The 23,818-nt window shown below is 38.6% G+C and overlaps 1 protein-coding gene across 2 annotated transcripts in view; it reads right to left on the bottom strand.

Annotated features, from left to right (window-relative positions):
• The window catches only part of kynu (kynureninase), a 179,568-nt gene that overhangs the window by 100,219 nt on the left and 55,531 nt on the right, over positions 1-23,818 (bottom strand). For both annotated transcript variants that reach the window (XM_028806512.2, XM_028806511.2), the window contains one exon: positions 15,618-15,692. In XM_028806512.2, coding sequence (XP_028662345.1) covers positions 15,618-15,692 — 75 coding nt within the window. The remainder of the gene's footprint in view (positions 1-15,617; positions 15,693-23,818) is intronic.

Genomic DNA, 23,818 nt, shown 5'->3' with positions numbered 1-23,818 from the left:
AGGTTAATGCTTGTTATGCACTGTAAATGGACAACCTGCAAAAATGTTATATCTGATCTCAGAGTGCTGTGATCTTAAGAGCACATTTTTCCTCTTGAATTCATGATGAGACATTTAGCGTTCAAATAATAAATGTTCAAAATTCAAAAGTTTTTGTATGTATAGTTAATTTTCCAAACTAGAAAAAGAACAATAACATTTTAAGTCTCATTCATTTCACATCTATGGCTGTACTCATACATTCATTTATAAAAAATACTAGTGGCAGGTTTAAAAAGGAGGAACTTTGTAAAAATGTCAGGGTAGCAGTATAAAATGAAATAAAATTAAAGATATTTTTGAAGTTGATGTCAATGAGTTTTAATGATTATTTTCAAGTATTTAGTTTCATCCAAATTTCCTGATAATGCATTCTGGAAATAGAACCTGGTGTAACATCATGTCAGAAATATATTCTTCTGACAGCATCAGACAATTTCAAGATATTTTTTTGCTTCTACATTTAATGATTCCAAAGTGGAAATTTCCCTTCAAATCTTTTTTTACTTTTCTATGGAACTTAAGCAAGATATTGGTGATCTTTTTTGTCTTTTTTGTTTTCTTTTTTAAAACACTAGAATGGATTGCTATAACTTTACTAAGGTTACATGTCAAACATTTTCGCCTTTATTTTTGCACATATTACTAAAGCTGTCACTTGATGAGAAGCACAAAGGTGTAAATTGAGGTGAATTAACAGTTCCTGCTCAGGTGCTTTGTATGTGTTAATTGACATTTGTAAAGGAAACATTTTAGAAATAATTTAGTGAACAAATTGTTAAAGTGAAGTCTTAAAAATAAAAAGAAAACGAGTCAAGTATGAAGGGACTACTGGTGTACAACATTCAACAATGTAAATATTTCTTCCAAAACTGAATCAGGGTGCGTTTCCTGAAAACGATGAATCTCAGTTATTAATGAGTGACTTTACGATGCAAGTTCTTAAAGTACAAGATGCTTTTCCGTGTGTTTCCAAAAAGCATTCCGAAGCAGTCACTTTTCAAGTGAGCATAAAGAACTACTTGGCTAATCATGCCTTTAAATTTGCCTACAAAAAAAGCATCATACGTCAATTGAAAAACAATATCATTGTAAGGGAACACTTCAATTGTCCTGTGGAATGAAGAAAAAATTGTGAAAAATAATATTAGGTAAAGATAAATCTCAAAATTTGTTAATATAATACGACAAAGCATATAGCACAAAATCGAATGCAGAAAACGACTGAAGCATGCCATAAAAGAAAATCCCACTTTCATATAAATAAATAAAAGAAGCTCACTAGATAGGTGCATATTGCATGGTTTACTAAGGCACGCAGTACCCCAGTGAGTGACATGATTCATAATTAATGAAGCCCCTTCTGTAAGTATTTCAGTGATATCACATCTTACCAATTTTAGCCAATTATAGATTACATTATGAGCTGTAATTTGACATAGTGGTGCAGTGGCTAGAGCTACTCCATCGCAGGGTTTGAATTGTGACTCAGAAGTTATATCTGTGGATATTGTACAGTACATTCTTCCAGAGTCTGCTGGGTTCATTTTTCACATATAGCAGGTTTTCTCCCAAATTCCAAGCTGTATATCTGAAGTGAACTTCTCTGTCTAAACTACCCCTTTATTAGGTGAGTGTGGGTGTGTGCTTGATTTGCTATAAGGTGAGAGCTCATCAAGGTTGCTGCTGGAATGAGTGACCCTGAGATGGTTCAAAACAGGATGTATGAGAAGTGTGATTGTGATTTCTGAAATAGTTTTAAAGTATTTTTGGCACTTCATAAAATTCAAATTAATTGATTAAGGGGATGTTTTCAGTTTTTAGATATCTCAACACTACCAGGGACAGGAAAGGAACCAGCCTAGAACACCAGTTGACTTCAGAGTAGTAGTAATAGTATTGTCAAATGTACCATGAAATTCTTACTTGCATGTCTGTCCGTGCAATATGTTACCACTCTCCAGCAGCATGAAAAAAAGAATATATTAAATGCAATTATTGAAACAACATATAAACTATTTTCCATTAACTTGTATCTGCGCACCTGACTCCCTCAGTGTGTTTAAGAAGGTAATAAGACTTTCCTGTTTTGTGAATACCTTTCTGCTCGCTAATGGTTTTGATGCTAGGTTCTTTTTGTATTTAAGGTTAATTGGTCTTATGATTTAATTAGTTTAATGATTGCTTAATTATAGGGTCTAGAGAAGTCTTCACTTGTTTTTCTAACATAGTCTGGTAACACTTGTTTCAAAACAAACCCCTAACTGTTGACATTTTTTGAAAGTATCTTTGGATAAAAGCGTCTGCTAAATTAACATATGCAAATGTAAATATATACATTGTGAGCTTGGACGCAAAAACACATAATGAATTTTCCCTTGACAATAGCAATGCTATATGTTTTTTTTTTTTTTCTTTCTCTCTCTCTCTAGAGATTTCCAAAATAAAATTCAGGAATATTCCATTATTTATCCAAAGGCAAAGTAATTAGAAAACTTCTCTGGTCATGCCGGATATGACACATTGAGAACAGAGCGTGGGGCAAACTCAGGACTCTTTGAAGGGATAATATCTTTTTGAACTGATCTTGGAATTTTTTGGGAAGGGCTGAAGACAGTTACTTCTTAGGCTGTTACTGACATATATTACTGACAATACAATATATATACATTAGTAGATTATATCATAAACTTTGTGTATTATATAATGTAAACAAAAAAAGGCATGGGCAAGCACACCTGGTTTTTTTAAACCTTCACTTTCCATATACAAAAGGGTACTGTAAAAAGGATCAATGCCCATATTTATGAAGCACCTCAAGAGTAGGAAAATGATCCTAACTGGCAAATTTGGTCCTACTCGAAAAGCATATAATTTTTCCTTATTTGAGAAACCACTCTTAATTTCATCAGAATTAAGGCTAAATGGAAACACTAGACAACAATGAACATGTAAAAAGATCAATTTGACATGACTCAATTAATATTCGTTACAAATCTTGTACATTATGTGATTACTTGATCTACATGGAGTAGCCATGTGCTGTCAGCTGAAATTAAAGTTGTATACATTACATGTAAAATTCAGCTTTGCAATAGCAATGATCTGGGTATGTCACAGCCATCCATTTCTCTAACTTTGTCCCCAACTTTGACAGCCTTACAACACATGAGATATAATGCAGATTTTACACATTTCACCTCCACTCTACTTGAGGTGATGCTATGGCAAAATGCATTCAAGCACACACATAAAGATCTTTGCCCCAAATGTGAATGAACTTGCATATGCACATATGTGATTCGCAAGCGATATCACAGTATTGTCATGGTCATGGGTGCAAACTGTACTGTAGTAGCCAGCATATTACCCTGATATTAAGTGGGACTGGATGGGTGATTGACAGCAAAATTTTACACAAGTACATTAAGCTCTGCATTCCACAAACCCTTGGAACATTTACTTTACACCTTACAAACTCAGGAAGGTCCAAGGCTAGTGGAGACACCTGGGGCATAAATAGTGCATCTCAGAAAATAAGGGGAAATTGTGGAGTGGGGTACAGCACAGAGGAAGATAATTAGGACAGTGAGTGAATATGACTTCAGAAAAAGTGCAAGAATACTTGTGGCTATTTTCAGTTACTGTTACTTTACAAGCAGTTTTCCATGGCCATAACAGCAGCAAGGTATTTCATCTGAACATACAATGGGGGATTATTTTCCAAGCTCGCTTTATCTTGAACATTATTGTGAGGAAACAGGAGCTTACCCCAGCAGCCACAAGGCAGCAACAATCCACGGAGCATTCATTGTTAACACTAGAATTACCAAAACCTACAAAAAAACTCGTAATCCCAGCCCACCTTAAATCCATTCACACCTCTCCATAAGCGTCTTTTGTTTTGTAAATGTGTCGATAAGCAAAAGCAGCAAGCAGCCTGCTATCCCATCCTCACATTGCTCGGAAGGGCAAAAAGCTCTCCCAGCTCAAGTCTTGTTTATCTGGGAGTGGGGTACCTGGAACTGTATAGGGAAAATAATATATTGTTATTTTGGGACATATGCGTTTCATGTGTGTTTTCCGTGTCTACAAAGATCTATGTAAGTGTAGGATGACAGGAAATGCAAGAAATGCTGAACATATACCTAAAAGACAGACTTTTTTCATGCTTTAGTACTAATGACAAAATTTTGACATGAAGTGTATAATGTGTGAAGACTGAAGTCCAAATAACAAATAAGCACTTTCACAAAAGGTACAAGTATAACAAAACAAGTGAGCTTTTATTCAAGACTATAACCGAAGAAAAAGAAATCGGGTTAGTGTACTTCATTGTCACGACTGCTTTGGTAGAACAGTGGTAAGAACTGCTGACTCATAATCAAGAGGCCGCAGGTTTGAGCCTTGCCACGTCCCAAAATAAACACTCTGAGTAGTGAGCTGCTCTTACTGTTACTATTATACAATAAAAACATACATTTAATTTGAGTCTGTAATAGCTGGTGTAAATGTATGGTACTTGTAAAGGTTAGCATTTTTTTTTATTATTCACTTTTATTCTCTCAGTCACGTTCATGCTCCCCCTGATCTAACACTGCTGTTGTCAAATAAAGACGTGCTATAACAGAGGTGAACTCAGATGAGGTTGAGGGTTCTACATTGGAGAAAGAGAACAGAAGCCCTCCCCTCCCAGTGTGAAACGTCCTATCACATATAAGAACAACACAGCTGAATCAGATGTCAAGGCGAAAGATGGCCCAGTTTGGATGTAGCAACAGGTCGGGCGTCATCCTGCCAGTCAGTCTGCCACACGCATGTCTTTCAACGAAACAGCATGGCATACAGATCTTGCCAAGGTGTCGTGCAAAGTTCAGTTTGTGTCACTATGTAACACAATTTTTGTTCCTGGCTTCCAAGAGTTATATTTCAACTGCTTATGTCTAAAGCCTATGGAAAAATGACTACATTCAGCACAAACTTTGATTTTATGACCACAGCCCAGAAAATTTCGTATTTATAGTGACAAAACAAGGGAATTTTTATATTTTCTTTCATGCGGTCTGATAAAGAACAACACTTGCATGGTAAATAGACAAAGACAGTCAAAACCACTCAAAAAGGTTCAGAAATGAGTAGGTGTTCTAGATTTACGACTGTACTGCAAATCGCTTTCTCGAAGAAGCCCCCAAATGTAGTCCCCCATCATGTTTTCGTTATACTGTCCTTGGTAACGACGTTCAAAGTCCAGTATATCCTGATGAAAGCGCTCGCATTGCTCCTCTGAGTAAGCTCCCATGTTCTCCTTGAATTTGTCAAGATGAGCGTCAAGGATATGGACTTTGAGAGACATTCTGCATCCCATTTTGGCGTAATTCTTTATGAGAGTCCGAACCAACTGCACATAGTTTTCAGCCTTGTGATTACCCAGGAAGCCGTGAACCACTGCATCGAAACTGTTCCAAGCCGTTTTCTCCATCCTGTTCAGCAGCTTGGCGAATTCGTCACATTCTATGATCTTCTTGATCTGCGGTCCGATGAAGATACCAGCCTTGACCTTTGCCATGGACAGCTTTGGAAAGAGATCTTGGAGGTACTTGAAAGCTGCTGACTCCTTGTCAAGAGCCGTGACAAATTGCTTGATGAGGCCTAACTTGATGTGCAGTGGTGGCATCAGCACCTTCTGAGGTTCTATCAGCAGCTCCCAATTGACGTTGCTCTTCCCCACAGAGAACTCGGTCCGCTGTGGCCAGTCCTTTCTGTGATAGTGCGCCTTAGTGTCACGCCTGTCCCAGAGGCAAAGGAAATTTCGTGAAACCGCCTTGAAGGCCCATCAGGAATGACACCATTTTGAAGTCTCCGATGACCTCCCATCCATAGTCGTCATACTTCAAGGCACTCAGCAACATCTTGACACTGGTGTAGTCCTCTTTGAGATGCACAGTGTGAGCCATAGGGAGAGTCGGGTACTTGTTTCCGTTGTGAAGCAGCACAGCTTTGAGGCTCCGGGATGAACTGTCTATGAATAGGCGCCATTCACTCGGGTTATAGGTAATACCTATAGCCTCGAATAGACCGGCCACATTGTTGCAGAAGCACAGCCCATCTTGCCGACTGAAGAAGTTGGAAAATGTTTGGTGACGCTTTCTCTGATTTGTGACTTGCACGCTTTCATCCAACAAGTTCCACTGCTTGAGCCTGGATGTCAGAAGCTCAGCATTGGAGTTGGTAAGACCAAGGTCTCTGATCAGATCGTTGACGTCTTTCTGGTTAGGGAAGTATGGCCTTCTCTCCTCAGCCGCAACTGTGAAACCGCAATCTGGATCTGCAATATCTTCCTCGCTGTCTGACTTGCTGCTGTCTCCTGAAGATGGCTGATCCCTCTTCGGAGGAGTGGGAACGGGCAGCTCGGGGCAGTGTGGTACTGGGGCAATGGAAGAAGGAATGTCTGGATAAACAATTTGAGGCGCATTCTTGCCAGTGCGACGTTTGGTAGGATCCACCATGCAGAAGTAGCAGTTGCTTGAGTGGTCAGTCAGTTGCCGCCAAATTCGCGGGATAGCAAACTTCATGGCTCTCTTTTCTCCCCTGTACCAACCTTCAAGAGTTTTCTTGCAATATTCACATGTGAAATGAGGTGCCCAGGGCTTGTCTTGATCCCCGACAGGCATGCTGAAGTATGCCTTGTAGGCCTCGCACATCTTACGACATGCTTTCACGGAATACTTTCTCGCTCTTGTCTTTATAAATTGTCCACAGATGTAGCAAAATGCATCTGCTGGGTGCAAGCAACCTCTCGATGCCATCTAAATCAAATCAAAAAAATAACATAAACCGAATTGTTGGTTCGAGTCACCTGTGCTTCTATACTTGTATGACTGCTATTGGACAGTCCGAGAACGTTCTAGAAAGTTCTAAAAGTTTCTTGAAAGTTCTAGATAATTCTGGAAAATTCTAGAAACTTCTGGACAATTCTAACAGTTCAAGCATATTCTAGAAGACTACTCAGTATTGAATGCGAATCGAGAATTTTCTCGAAAACAGACAAATTTCAAAATATCATTGTCCTGATCACAAAAGCAAAGTTTTTGCGGATCAACAGCTATTTTCTATTTTTTTTAGGCATAACGGGTTAGGAAAACACACTTTGTACCCAGGAACAAAATAAAAATAAACATTTGTTACATAGTGTTATATTTTGTGATGGTCTTTACATAAGAAACATATATATGTTACTTATATAAAAGTCAGATCAAATGTTATTTACCTTGATTTATTTACGTATCTTCCTACAGGGTAAAATCACAAGTAAACTGCAGAGCTTCCTCTGTTTGAGCGGCATGGGCATGCTCACAAAGTACATGTGAACTGAAGTGACTTTAGTTGCAGGTGGAAGCTCCACGCAACTGTTGTTACGGTTCTGCCTTTGTCCAGAAACAGTTTCGTAAGCTTTATGACCTTAGCCTCGGAAAGTTTTTCTCTCATGGGGCGACTGGGATCTTTTCCTGAATAAGATCAAACACAATTGCGTAGGGTACGATTGGAGATTAATAATCGTAACAACAGTTGCATGGACCTTCCACCTGCAACTAAAGTCACTTCAGTACACATGTACTTTGTGAGTATGCCCATGTCAATGAAACAGAGGAAGCTCGGCAGTTGTGGCAAAGCTTGAACCGGTGGTCTCTTGATTATGAGTTAGCAGTTCTTACCACTGTACTACCAAAGCAGTCGTGACAATAAAGTACACTAACCTGATTTCTTTTTCTTCAGTTATAGTCTTGAATAAAAGCACACTTGTTTTGTTATATTTGTACCTTTTGTGAAAGTGCTTATTTGATATTTGGACTGTCATCCTACACTTACACAGATCTTTGTAGACAAGGAACACACATGAAATGCATTTGTTATTACGATTGAAATTACGATTTTTTTCGTAGGCTTTGGTAACTCTAGTGTTAAGTAAACGTGGCCGAGTTCAGGCTTTACTCTCAATCAGTATCTGTGTCTTTGTTGGTCTTCCCATCGGGGTGCTTGTCACAGTACTATTCTTGATGTTGTAACAACTTGTTTTTCTTCTTCTTCATATATCACTGCTTTGAAGATTATCATCATCTTTGTAGTGCAGCCTTAGCATTAGTATCAGAAAAGTACAAAACATCATAAGTTAAAATCATTCATTCTCAAATGTGAACTCTCACTCCTAGCTAGGAGTGTATGTATTATGTTTCTTACATACTTCTCATGTCCTAATGTCAGACAAGACAAGTTTTTTCCCTATTAAGACATTTACTGCAATTCCTAGGAGTAATTCTGAAACAAATGATAAATCAAGCCCAGGAGATGGATTGCAACCAACACGGAGTTAAAGTTAATATCAAGAGAAACCAGAATCAGACACCAAAACCAAAATGTTAAACAAACTTGTAGTTGTAATAAAAAGCAAATAATTCTAAAACCAAAAGTCAATCAGGAACACCAATTTGCTCAAATTTACTCTCAATCATCACATATGCTGAAAGGTTCATTGCAATCATGATACGAATTCTCGGAACATGACCACTAACAACCAGGAACCATATCCTGATTATAGGACCTTCAAAATGGTAGGTCCCATAACTACAATAATACTGTATTCTGTTTCTGTAATGTGAAAATATAATATCAAAATATATATACTTCCAGCACTTTGCCTATACACTCAGAAATGATGCCTAATACCCAAATCCCCCAAAATAACAAAGGGAATCTCAAGAAAAAATTAATCAGACACTAACTGAGTTTTTATAGGTGCCTAACTCACATCAAGGGGTATGTCAAGTTGCAAAAGAAAGAAAGGTAAAGGTAATGTCCAACCTGAGAAAAACATTTTAAAAGTGGGTTAGAGACACAAGATTTATTCACTTATTTCTTGTAGAAATTGTCCTGCCATCTGCATAGGAGAAACAGTGAGACAATTTTCAGCTTGTTTCAGGAGGCCATTATGATCAAAGACTGCACAGAGCCTACTGCAGAATATTTCACATCCCTTGATCATAGCCACCCTGATCTCTCTGTTTGTGTTCTTTCACAGTGTTTTCAAAGATACTTTGCAAACATAAACAGAAGCTAAGCTCATTCTCAGACTCAGATCACACATTCATACAACAACTAAATGACCAACTAGACTTTTAATCTCTTTCTTTACCTTTTGGAATGGCTGCTTTTCTCACTAACTCTGTCTTTCTCTCCTTTCTTCTCCCTGGCTTTATTCTCAGCTTCCCATTTACAGTCACACACGATGAAGCTTATTCATCCAACACATTCTGCTTCTAACCTTCTCTATTTTTCCAACATGTGGAAATCTTTTACTATTTTTAGTTTTATAATTAATGAATACTTTAAAGCCAATAATTCTTTATTTTTTGTGATTATACTTTTTGTGATTATTATACAACAATACTTTATTTTTATGATTATTTCTATGAGAAGAAAGTGACCTATTCTCACTACTCAAGCACTTTATACAATGAGTAGGGAATTGCTTCAACCACCACCAACTTGCAGCATCTGCATGGATGATGCAACAGCAGCCTTTCTTGTGCCAGTACGCTCACCAAACATTAGCCGTCAGGTGGCAAAGAAGAGAGAAAGATAGTTGGGCAATTAGGGACATTGTATAATAAGGGGGATCAGAATGACCAGGCCGTGGTGAACAGTTTAGCCTGGACATTGGAATACAATCTTCTGTTTGCAAAGGATGCCCAGGGATTATGACCACAGAGAGTCAGAACCTTGGTTTTATGTCTCATCAAAAGGAATGCACCATTTTAACAGCACAATGTCTCTGTCACTACACAAGGGCATTGGGATTCACACACAGACCACAGGGTTAGCGACCCCTGTTGGCCTCACCAATACTCTTCTAGCAGCAACCCATCTTTTTTCTTGATGGTCTCCCATCCAAGTACTGATTGGGCCTGAACATGCTTAGCTTCAGGAAGATTACCTATTCTGACGTGCATGTGGTAAACTGTTTTTATGTCTTCTAAGGAAAGAAAATATATAAGGACTATGTTTCAAATTGTGTAGAATACCCAAAAACACCCAGCCATTCATCCATTTCTTAATCTGTTTTTCTAGTTCAGGATTAAAAGGTGGCTATGCCAGCAATATTAGTCACAAGGCAGAAACAACCTGTGCATGAAGTGAAAGTCCACAGAAGGGCACACTCATGAACATATCATTCCTTTCATGGAACTTTAGAGTGGCCAAGTAATGTAACTTTCTCAAATATAATATAATAACTATCTTACTCAATATTTAATACAGATAGCAACTGTTATACCAAGAAGATTGCACTAAGATTACAGTAACTTTGCTACCAGCTTTGAATAATTTTTACGTCACTGTGAGAAATTAGATTAAAAAAAGGAAAAGGAAGCAAATTTTATCTTTGAAGCTTCAAAACAATATTGGAATATATGATCATGGTTTGGTCATTAATACAGAAATGCAGTGTGGTATAGTGGTGAAGGCTTTGGACTTCAAACCCCGAGATTGTGGTTTCAAATCCTGCTAATGACATAGTGTGGCCTTGAGCAAGTCACTTGACCTGCCTGTGCTCCATTTGCAAAACCAAAAAAAAAATGTAACCAATCGTATCATAAATGTTGTAAGTCACCTTGGATAAAGGCTTCAGCCGAATAAGTAAATATAAAGTGTAAATACATGTCAGGCAGTATGGTGTAGTGGATACAGTCATATGAAAAAGTTTAGATTTATGTTTGTCATTGGCTGAGCTTTCAAAGTAGCAACTTCCTTTTAATATATGACATGCCTCATGGAAACAGTAGTATTTCAGCAGTGACATTAAGTTTATTGGATTAACAGAAAATATGCATCATAACAAAATTAGACAGGTGCATAAATTTGGGCACCCTGACAGAGATATTACATCAATACTTAGTTTATACTTCCTTTTGCAAATATAACAGCCTCCAGACGCCTCCTATAACCTTTGATGAGTGTCTGGATTCTGGATGGAGGTATTTTTGACCATTCTTCCATACAAAATCTCTCCAGTTCAGTTACATTTGATGGCTGCCAAGCATGAACAGCCTGCTTCAAATCATCCCATAGATTTTCAATGATATTCAAGTCAGGGGACTGTGACGGCCATTCCAGAACATTGTACTTCTCCCTCTGCGTGAATGCCTTTGTAGATTTCGAACAGTGTTTTGGGTCATTGTCTTGTTGGAATATCCAACGTATCTTCAACTTTGTGACTGATGCTTGAACATTATCCTGAAGAATTTGTTGATATTGGGTTGAATTCATCCGACCCTCGACTTTAACAAGGGCCCCAGTCCCTGAACTAGCCACATAGCCCCACAGCATGACGGAACCTCCACCAAATTTGACAGTAGGAAACAGGTGTTTTTCTTCTTCTGCCATGCAAAGCGCTTTTTGTTATGACCAAATATCTCAATTTTTGTCTCATCAGTCCAAAGCACTTTGCTCCAAAATGAATCTGGCTTGTTTAAATGAGCATTTGTATACAACAAGTGACTCTGTTTGTGGCGTGAGTGCAGAAAGGGCTTCTTTCTCATCACCCAGCCATACAGATGTTCTTTGTGCAAATTGCTCTGAATTGTAGAACGATGTACAGATGCACCATCTGCAGCAAGATGTTCTTGCAGGTCTTTGGAGGTGATCTGTGGGTTGTCTGTAACCATTCTCAAAATCCTGCTCATATGCCGCTCCTGTACTTTTCCTGGCTTGTCAGACCTGGGTTTAACAGCAACTGTGCCTGTGGCCTTCCATTTCCTGATTACATTCCTTACAGTTGAAACTGACACTGAAATAGTTTTTTGTAGCCTTCCCCTAAACCATGATACTGAACGATCTTTGTTTTCAGATCTTTTCAGTTGCTTTGAGAATCCCATGCTGTCACTCTTCAGAGGAGAGTCAAAGGGAAGCACAACTTGCAAGTGACCACCTTAAATACCTTTTCTCATGATTAGACACACCTGTCTATGAAGTTCAAGGCTTAACGAGCTAATCCAACCAATTTGGTGTTGCAAGTAACCAGTATTGAGCAGTTACATGCATTCAAATCAGCAAAATTACAAGGGGACCCAAATTTTTTGCACAGCCAGTTTTTCACATTTGATTTAATTTCATACAGCTAAATACTGCTTCACTAAAAATCTTTGTTCAGAAAACACTCCAGTACTCAGATGTTCCTAGGAAATTAAAGACATACCACTGATATCTTTTTTGTTGAAAGTAGAGTAAATTATTATGCAGGCTGAGACTTTTTCATATGACTGTAAACATAAGACTTTAAATCAGCTTAGTGTATGTCAAATTCCCTCCCCAACTTACTTTGTGAAACTGACTGTGTTAATTAATCTGCCATGTTCTTCACTTCTAAAAATATATATTTATTAACAAATGTTAATTAGAAACTAAGAAAGGTTCTCTTTGAATAAAACGTATTATTAGAATAATGTAAAATAGTCATCAAGGTAGCATTACATCACAAAAGGAATGACGACAGTACAGTTTAACCAGTTTTCAACTCTTGACGAGTGCTCATTTAGTTTTTGTGGCTTCTTCTCACTGGAATTCTCTAGTAGCATCTGTTTGTGAACTTCCACTGATGGTTTCTTTCAAAGTTGGTTTAAAGCCTCAGCTTTTCTTTTGTGCAATTCAATCAGCTTCACAAGAGCAGTGCTCTTATTTCATTCTACTGCAACTGATTATTAATCCTGTTTCCTGTGAGATTTTTCAGGCTGCTCAGTTTGTTGTTTACAAACATATGTACACTTTAGCCATTCTCCTCACCATCACTTTTTTTTTAATTGAATCCAATTAATATAAAAAAGTGGAAACAATTACAACCTTCTTAAGGATAATGATAAAACAAACACCTATCTTTTCATTACTTCCTCTCTCTCTACTGTAAGGAATTGTAAATAGAAAGAGAAAAGGAAGGATAACAATAAGAGAGGAATCAGAATGCCAATGAGGAAATGTGGAAGGTGGACCCCTAGGCTAAGGCGTCCATGTCACTAATCTCCATCTACTCAGTCTCCAACCATCTCTAATTCAGGAAACTCACTGCATGTCTGTGACAGTCCAGGTTAGCTCCATGAACCCTGGCTGCTTGAACCTGAAATTGTGGATAACGAAACCATGGATAAGCTGTGCAAATGAGGACACACACACAGTCAGCAAGGGTAGTTGTAAAAGTGATTTATGTATTTTTATTAAAAAGGTGCCAAATAGTGCAGTGCTTTTCCATACATAAATAATCCATGAAACCAAAGCCCAAATAGATAGATAGATAGATAGATAGATAGATAGATAGATAGATAGATAGATAGATAGATAGATAGATAGATAGATAGATAGATAGATAGATAGATAGATAGATAGATAGATAGATAGATAGATAGATAGATAGATAGATAGATAGATAGATAGATAGATAGATAGATATACTTTATTAATCCCAAGGGGAAATTCACAAATAATGATAAATCTTCTTCTTATAAAAACAAGGTTAATAACCAAGGAGGAACTTTTTCTTAAATTGTGAGCCCCAGACATCTAAAATGATGTCTCCTCTGCTTATTGGGAAATGCCCACCAACAGGTGCAATCAACCATCAAAATGCAGCTTTTCCTCCTCACTGCTATTCCCTGGCCTGCTCCTACTCCCACAGCCCTCCCCAGCATCTGTGAAAGCCTACTCTGAATCCATGGGTCACTCCTGCTCTGTAAGGTGCTCAGCAGGAGTGATCCTCTCCAGCCCCATTAAGCGCTGGCCATACATTCCTGTCTCTGAAGTTCACCCCTGACCGCCTGCCTCCATCCCAAACAGCACAGCTCCCAATCCTGCCTCTCATTCTCCTTTTACTTTAACCTCTGCCTTTCTTTTTTCATTCTTCTATTGTCTCCGTCTGACTTCGCCATGCAGGCTCCCTTTTAAACTGCACCTGGGTGCAGGAGTTGCAATCACCTGCTACAAGGTATGAATTAAGCACTTGACTGATCCTCCCACATATGCATGTAAATGTGCGATCAGCCAACCACCCCAATCAACCTCGGAGTGGCACATGCATGTACTCACATGCATCTGCACCTATCTGGAACCTTCATTTATTTATTTAAAATACGCAGCACCACATACCTTATCACACTGACACTGTAACCGGATGACCTATTGATCCAAACAGCAGAAATTCTGAGAAGAACCAGATTGTAAAAATAAGATTTTTCAGAAGATAAAATAGAGAAAATATTGGGATTTCCTGTGAGAGTTCAGAGCTAGCTTAGACCCAATTGTGTTTAAGGATAAAAGTCTCTGCTGTATAGAAGTGAGATGGAAGCTGGAGGGGTCCAGAAAGTGAAATCTACGGGGTTAAGAAAAAGGTGAAAAGTACCTATAGAAAAGATAGAGAAACATGTATCTGAGATAAAGGAGTGATATGAAACAATAGGTGGATATTGTAAAAACATGCAAAGAAAAGCTCCAGGGGTGTTTAGAAATTACCCAACTGCATGACAACTTTCCAGCACAGTTTCATATTTCTAAAGTACTGAGAGTTCTCTCTTTTCTTATTTTTTTTATTCTTCAGTCAATAATTTGCCTGACAGAGCTGGTTCTGTATGGTGGTTTACAGGTACGATGAGTTCAGCCACATTCGCTGCCCATTTTTTTTCTCCCCCATTCTATCATGGTACATAAATATGAGACATCATACTGACAAGCCTCTCTTTCTGTTTCTGAGATGTAAAACATACATTATCTTTATTCCACATCACTGCATCATATGCATTGTACTTCCAGGTGTGTGGTCATTGGTTGTCACACAGATCCTGCCCTTATGACTTAAGAAAAAAATCATTGACATCATCTTATGAATCAACTCCCCTTTTTAAAAGAATTGTTTACCCAGCAGGGTATTTTCCAGAACAAGAGTTCAATTTAACCGACTTATTCAATTCAAGTCACAATTTGACCCCTGTGCATTTATTAACAGCTCCGGCATCCTCTTCAGTTTAGTTAGTGTTTCTAAGATGGATGGCTGCAATACTTTAAAATCCTCATTTAACAAACATCAGCAGAAGAAATTCAGATTTCTCATCCCTGTTGTCAGCAGATGGATGTGAACTTCTGAAACTTTCTGATGTTTTTAATGAGCTTTCTGGTGCTGGTCACTATGACTAAGCACTATTTTGTCATTATTTGGCAGCTGCATTTATCCAAGATGACTGACAGCATTTCAGATACAATCAATTATATTTACTTTGCTTTTACGTCCAATTGAAGCACAGACAGGTGAGGTGACTTGCACCTGGTCACACCATGTTGGTAATGGAATTTGAACATTCCCTCAAGGATAAGAAGTATAAAGTCTTAACCACTATGCCACACTGCCTGCCTCATATAATATGCAAACTAACTGACCCATATGTGAAATGCAAAATATAAAGCGAAAGCAGCCTGTAAACAAGAATGACAAGTGCACGTCAAAAGTATGTACAAGTCAAACAAACACTAAACTAAAATATCCAAAAACTTACAGGTCTGGGATGAATCAGCAACATACTTTTTTTAGGGTCTAATCCATGCAGCTCAATCTGTGACTCCACAGCATACTGTGAAAAAAATGTAAGAAACATTTATCAGTGAAAAGACATCAGCTGCAAATTATAGCCTATTGTCTTTTCTTACAGTCAAATGTGTTTACTGGACCTCTATTTAACCTTCATTTATACATGATTATGTATTTCTGTTGTCAAGGCTACTGCTATTCAAATTCTGTCAAGATCCTTTGTACAAACTGGTAAATTTGTATATTTTCACCCTATGTAAAAAGACCTCAAGGTATGTACCAAACAAGGAAAAAAACAGTCAGTGGACAATAGAAATCATATTAGCTATACTGTATGCTGAAGTGCTTCTGAAGCTGCAATTCATTTACATTTCTTCAAAGGAAAACAGCCATTCTTTAGAGAAACAATGTTTACAGTACATGAACTTTGCTACACACCAAGTGTTATACAGGATGGGGCTCCATTTCATCTACAATATTATGATATTCAGTCATTAAAAACTTGCTATGCCTCTGCCCCCCCATATGCAATTTACTAGTAAAATGTGGTCAGATTAGAAGGGCAAATTTTAACAGAGGTATAATTGCTTATCCATCTCTGTTCTCATATAGCTGACATTTGGAAAATGCTCTAAGTTATAAGTTGTAAAATACCAGTAACACAGTCTTTAATGAATGTGAAAATGCACTGTTCACTTTTCATATGGGACAAGCAGGTGCTGTCAGCTGACATTAAACTGCTCCACTGTTTGTACATGTCATACCTGTGTAAACTAGGAAAGGTCTCCAGTTAGGAGTGCATAGTATCACAAACTGCTTTCCCAGATTTTATATGCCTGCATTTATTTATAATTGTATTTAATTGTTTAATATTATTTAATTAACAATATTCATACTTTCCAGTTTTTTGGGTCACAGGGAATTGGACTCTATCTAGTCAGCATCTGGTCTGAAGTAAGAACTAACCCTGGATTGGGTGCTAGCCCATTACACAGCATACACCTGCACTGATTTGGGCTCAGTTTGAAATAACCAAGTGAGAATGTGCTGACCACGGTCAAGGATTCAAGCAGCAACACTAACCAAACCCCAAAATAAAATGCAGATATCTTTTAATTATTCTCTACCCCAATAATGTTTTAATACTGTGTATACATTGTTGCACACATGCACATTGGAAGTATCAACAGGACTATAATGAGGTTAGAATATCGAAATCAGTGCCTACAGAAGTGCGGTTCCTAACACCCTCAGACAGGTGGATAAGTCTGGCAACATACTCTTCTGGTTTTACCTTGTAGGTGCCACTTCTTCCATCCTGGAAGCTATTTAAGTCAACAGAAACAAGGAAGATGGAGATGGAGCTTTGTAGCAGAGATTCTTTGACCAAGCTTAAGGGAAAGGCACAGATGGATGCCTTACATCTAACTTTTTTTTTTCTTTTCCATTTTTAGTGCTGGGGCACCTTTTTGGTCCCCAATAATTTATCATCTACCTGTTATTTATCCATCCATCCATTTTCCAACCCGCTGAATCCGAACACAGGGTCACGGGGGTCTGCTGGAGCAAATCCCAGCCAACACAGGGCACACGGCAGGAACCAATCCTGGGCAGGGTGCCAACCCACCGCAGGACACACACAAACACACCCACACACCAAGCACACACTAGGGCCAATTTAGAATCACCAATCCACCTAACCAGCATGTCTTTGGACTGTGGGAGGAAACCGGAGCGCCCGGAGGAAACCCACGCAGACTCGGGGAGAACATGCAAACTCCACGCAGGGAGGAGCCGGGAAGTGAACCCAGGTCTCCCAACTGCGAGGCAGCAGTGCTACCCACTGCGCCACCATGCCGCCCCCTGTTATTTATTCTTATATAAATATATATATATACTATCTGTGTATCCAGAGCCAGCGGTTTCATTTTATGGATGCGTTCGCCACCCCCCCCCCCCCCCCCCCCCCCCCCCCTTGTCTATCAGTGGCTAAGTGAGTTTTTCTCTTGTTCGTCTTTCACTTTAGTTGCTTTCTTTCAGCTTCATGTTGTAGTCCCATACTTCTTTCTTCTTCTGACTCATTAACTTGGGGCCTCCTTGCCACTCTTTGAGTGTCATACTGTAGCCTCGAACTTCTGGGCTGGAGACATACACTCACACACACACACACACACACACACATTTATATATAAGATAAGAAGTGACCAAAACGTTCTGAGCATGAGTCTGAAAGGGGTATTCAATGATGCCGATTTTGTAATCTGCCAAAGATTAGCTGTTAAATACTAAAACATATGAATTACAAGTTTGCATCATTTGTGGTTTATAATGGGTGTTGCTTGTTTTAGAACCACACAATCAAGTACTGGACTGTCCCCAATATTGGAGATCCATTTTCACTTAGTCAGTTTGTACAAAGAACAGTCCACTTCTCAAGGGATAGGCTGCAGAATTATGTAAGGGAGAATGACTCTCAGATATGACCAAAGGTTTGGCTGGAATTCACCATCAATGGCAAAGACAAAAAAATGTTGTGAAGCAAACCATAATTGTTAACTGAAGTAGAATAGTACATGAGAAAGCAGACATAATTGGAATCAATTATGGTTCAATCAAATCCATTGTTAATGAACAATTAAACAAGAGGAAAGTCTATGCAAGTGGCGTGTCCAGAATGTTGACTCCTGAAATGAAATATTGTATGTTCCATGGAGAATCCTGTGATACTGGATTTGAAATGGGAGAAAATGAAGTAGTATTTCATAACAGGAGACGAAATTTAGATGAATCACTATGACCCAGAGTCCAAAAAACAATTGAAACAATGGGAACATGGTTATTCTTTGACACCAAAGCAATCCATGGTCCATGCATATGTCAACATGGTTATGTGCACTGTTTATTATAATGCCGAGGGTGTAATCCCTAGTAATTACAGGCTTCGAAAGGCTCACATCATTTGGTATCTGTGGCAGGAAATCAGGGAAAAAACAATATGATAGACTGTCAATTATTCCCCTTTTTCTTTAGAGCTGGGCCCCCACTTACAAAACAAGGGCTACAAAGGCTGCTCTGAGAAACTGTTGATGCAGAGATGTCAGACCCAGCCATTTGTCTAGACCTGGCTCCATGTGACTACCACCTGTTTAGCAATTTTAGCTGTTTAGAATTACCTACATGGGGTGTGCTATGCCAATGATAACAACATCTATGACATCAAGATGGTTAGTAATTGCAAAAGCAAGACACACCTTTTTTGGGTGCCATAAAACGCTCTGTGAATATAATAAGTGTGTTAATCTTCAAGGACACTAATACGACTCATACACTGAATAAGTAAGGCTCAATTCTCACTCGATCACTTCTAGTATACAATGCCTGAAAAGAGTATTCACTGCCTTGGAAGTTTTCATAAATCACAGTTAATTTAATTTGCCTTCTTGACACTAATCAACAAAAATACTCTTTAATGTCAATGTGAAAACTTATCTCCGCAAAGTAGTCTAATTTAATTACTAATATAAAACACAAAAAATGAATACATAAGTATTCACCTCCTTTAATATGTTATACCAGTTGGTTTTAAAATACACATAATTTTGTTCAAAGGATACCACCTGTCTATAGTGAAGGGGTTTCAGTTGATTGTAGCATAAACGCACCATATATGAAAGGAACAACTTGTAATAAGTCCATATCAGATGCCTAACCTACACACTGAAGACAAGCACGCCAAGCAACTCCATGAAAAGTTAGAGGATGGACACAAGAAAATATCCAAGTCACTGAATTTCACTTGGAGTCCACTTAAATCAGTCATTTAAGAAATGGAAAGAATATGGAACAGCTGTAAATCTGCTTAGAACAGAGTGTCAACAAAAACTGAGTGGTCATTCAAGAAGAAGAGGAGGCCATCAAGAGACCTATGAGAACTCTAAAGGAGTTTCAGTACAAGCTACAGTGACTGAGATTGCAGAGTCTGTGCAAACAACTGTTGCCCTAAAGCTTCACCAGTCATAGCTTTATGGGAGAAGGCCACTGTTAAAAACACAGAGAGTTTGCTTGAAGGCATGTGGGGATCTTTAAAATCAGCTGGAAGAATGTTCTATGGTCTGATGAGAGTAAAATTAAGTTTTCTGGCCATCAGACTAAACATTATGGTTGTTTTAAGTCAAATACTGAACATTATCAAAAACACACTATCCCTGTCAGGTTGAATAGTGGTGGCAGCATCATGCAGTAAGGATGCTTCTCTGCAGCAGGCCCTAAAAGGCTTCTGAGGGTAAATTGAATACAGCAAAATACTGAGAAAAACCTGATGGAATCTGCAGAAAATAAACTGCACCTTGGAAGAAGATTTGTTTTCCAGCAAAACAACAATCCAAAGAATAAAGCCAAAACTATACATGAATGGCTTAACAACAACAATGTTAATATCCTGATGCAGTTGTGTCAGAGTCCAGATCTTAACCCAACTGAGAATTTGTGGCTGGACTCAAAAAATCCTGTTCACTAGTTGGGCAGTTTTACAAAGGAGAACAGGTAAAAAGACGTGCAGATATAATAAGGGATCTGTGTAACACAGCCTTAAGACTGTCATGGCTGCCAAAGGTACATCTATTAAATAGAAATACATTATCTACTTGCACAATCGATTATTTTGTGTTTTATATTTGTAATATATCTGGATCATTTTGCAGAGATCTGTTTCCAGCTTGACGTTAAAATGTTCTTTTGATAAATGGCAGAAAAGAAAACCTAAGTGCACTGGGATTCAATATTCTAAAATAATAAAATATCAAAACTTCCAATAGGGTGAATATTTTTTATATTCCCTTCTTAACATGTAACCTGTATAGATATACAGTATAACATAGCACACAGCAGGGCTGGGCGATTAAACTGATTTTATTGATTAGATAGATAGATAGATAGATAGATAGATAGATAGATAGATAGATAGATAGATAGATAGATAGATAGATAGATAGATAGATAGATAGATAGATAGATAGATAGATAGATAGATAGATAGATAGATACTTTATTAATCCCAAGGGGAAATTCACATACTCCAGCAGCAGCAGCATACTGATAAAGAACAATATTAAAGTAAAGAGTGATAACAATGCAGATATAACTATATTCAATTAACTATAATTAATTCAAATGTTTGGTATATGGTGGTCTTGATTCACATTAACCTGGGTAATTACCGCACACTGGACTTGTTCTCCGTCAAACTGCCCCGACCCTTGGAAATAGTAGCATCACACGTGTTGGCAAGTAAGGAGCTTGTGTCTAAAACTGGCAGTGTAAAGTCTTTCTAAAGTCTGTGAAAACTTAAGGTAGCAGCTTGACAAACTTAATCCGTCTGAGGTGTCGAAAACAGTGATGGGTAGCAGCTCTGAGAGATACACAAGCTGGCGGTAGCCCCGACACAACTGCTAAAAAGCAGGTCAGAATAAGAAGTGTCATATTCCCACACCCACACACCAGTCCACTTCAATTGTGGAAGCGCTACAAAGCAAACTTCCCGGTGCTCAATAATCTGGCCAGGAAAGATCTCTCCATCCCTGCTACAATTGCCCCATCAAAGAGGGTCTTTAGTGTTAGGGGCAGGACTGTAACATGCCACAGGGCTTGCATAAAGTAAGAGGCAGTAGACAGGCTTGTCTTTCTTGCACAAAAACTATACAAAAACTTTAAAGGACATTAAAAACACCTAGTGTTTGATTTTGTTATTTGCCAATTACAAACAGATTATTTTGTTTAGAAAAGTCTCTCTTCAAGGATGCAAGAGTTTTCAAGCGCACTGTTTATTTATTTCTTCTAATTTGTTAACGTGTGTTTACAGTTTATTGATCCCCACCAAAAAATTACTCTTTTGTACTTTAACCATGCTAAGAACTACAAGCAGTGAGCAGCATTCAGTCAACAATTCCAGTTCTACATGTTTTTTTCTCCAAACAAAAGCAGTTAAGAAATGTGTGTGACATTCTTAAACACTTGTAAATTGGGTGTATCTGTGAAAAAAAAAGATTTTATTTTGAGGCCATATTATCCAGTCCTAGCACAAAGTAGTATTCTCAAATCTGCCTTATCCAATTCAGGGTCACGGCGAGTTTTATAGACTGATCATTAATTCCACTGAATGTGCCAGATTACTGACTGTTGCATAAATGAAATGTACAATTTTTCTAGTAATAACATACCTTATACTTATGCAATTAATGACTGAGTATACAGTGCATCTGGAAAGTATTCACAGCGCATCACTTTTTCCACATTTTGTTATGTTACAGCCTTATTCCAAAATGGCTTAAATTCATTTTTTTCCTCAGAATTCTACACACAACACCCCATAATGACAACGTGAAAAAAGTTTACTTGAGGTTTTTGCAAATTTATTAAAAATAAAAAAATTGAGAAAGCACATGTACATAAGTATTCACAGCCTTTGCCATGAAGCTCGAAATTGAGCTCAGTTGCATCCTGTTTCTCCTGATCACCCTTGAGATGTTTCTGCAGCTTAATTGGAGTCCACCTGTGGTAAATTCAGTTGACTGGACATGATTTGGAAAGGCACACACCTGTCTATATAAGGTCCCACAGTTGACAGTTCATGTCAGAGCACAAACCAAGCATGAAGTCAAAGGAATTGTCTGTAGACCTCCGAGACAGGATTGTCTTGAGGCACAAATCTGGGGAAGGTTACAGAGAAATTTCTGCTGCTTTGAAGGTCCCAATGAGCACAGTGGCCTCCATCATCCGTAAGTGGAAGAAGTTCGAAACCACCAGGACTCTTCCTAGAGCTGGACGGGCATCTAAACTGAGCGATCGGGGGAGAAGGGCCTTAGTCAGGGAGGTGACCAAGAACCCGATGGTCACTCTGTCAGAGCTCCAGAGGTCCTCTGTGGCGAGAGGAGAACCTTGCAGAAGGACAACCATCTCTGCAGCAATCCACCAATCAGGCCTGTATGGTAGAGTGGCCAGACGGAAATCACTCCTTAGTAAAAGGCACATGGCAGCCCACCTGGAGCTTGCCAAAAGGCACCTGAAAGACTCTCAGACGATGAGAAAGAAAATTCTCTGGTCTGATGAGACAAAGATTGAACTCTTTGGTGTGAATGCCAGGCGTTACGTTTGGAGGAAACCAGGCACCATCCCTACAGTGAAGCACGGTGGTGGCAGCATCATGCTGTGGGGATGTTTTTCAGCGGCAGGAACTGGGAGACTAGTCCGGATAAAGGGAAAGATGACTGCAGCAATGTACAGAGACATCCTGGATGAAAACCTGCTCCAGAGCGCTCTTGACCTCAGACTGGGGCGACGGTTCATCTTTCAGCAGGACAACGACCCTAAGCACTCAGCCAAGATTTCAAAGGAGTTTCTTCAGGACAACTCTGTGAATGTCTTTGAGTGGCCCAGCCAGAGCCCAGACTTGAATCCGATTGAACATCTCTGGAGAGATCTTAAAATGGCTGAGCACCGACGCTTCCCATCCAACCTGATGGAGCTTGAGAAGTGCTGCAAAGAGGAATGGGCGAAACTGGCCAAGGATAGGTGTGCCAAGCTTGTGGCATCATATTCAAAAAGACTTGAGGCTGTAATTGCTGCCAAAGGTGCATCAACAAAGTATTGAGCAAAGGCTGTGAATACTTATGTGCATGTGCTTTCTCAGTTTTTTTATTTTTAATAAATTTGCAAAACCCTCAAGTAAACTTTTTTCACATTGTCATTATGGAGTGTTGTGTGCAGAATTCTGAGGAAAAAAATGAATTTAATCCATTTTGGAATAAGGCTGTAACATAACAAAAGGTGGAAAAAGTGATGCGCTGTGAATACTTTCTGGATGCACTGTATTATCCTTTATATTAATACAAATGATATACATAAAAAGACACATAATATGAATATCTGAGACATTTCAAACAGTTTTGTGCTTTCAGATGTTAATGCTTCATCAAGATATAATGCTCAAGAAACAGCATGGTGGCTCACAGTTTCTGGATTACATTTCCAGCATGGTCATTATCCATTTGCACAATTGCTTATGTGGAGTTTTCTTTGGACTCCCTGCTTTCCATCAAAACCACAGGATAGGAAGTCTGAAGGAATATGGGGAAACATGAGAGTACTCTATAATAGAGCATCATCCTGTCTTGT

Source organism: Erpetoichthys calabaricus, chromosome 8, assembly GCF_900747795.2.
Source record: "Erpetoichthys calabaricus chromosome 8, fErpCal1.3, whole genome shotgun sequence".
Lineage (NCBI taxonomy): Eukaryota > Metazoa > Chordata > Cladistia > Polypteriformes > Polypteridae > Erpetoichthys > Erpetoichthys calabaricus.
The sequence above is the reverse complement of the archived record's forward strand: the minus strand, read 5'-3'. Positions and strand labels throughout refer to the sequence as shown.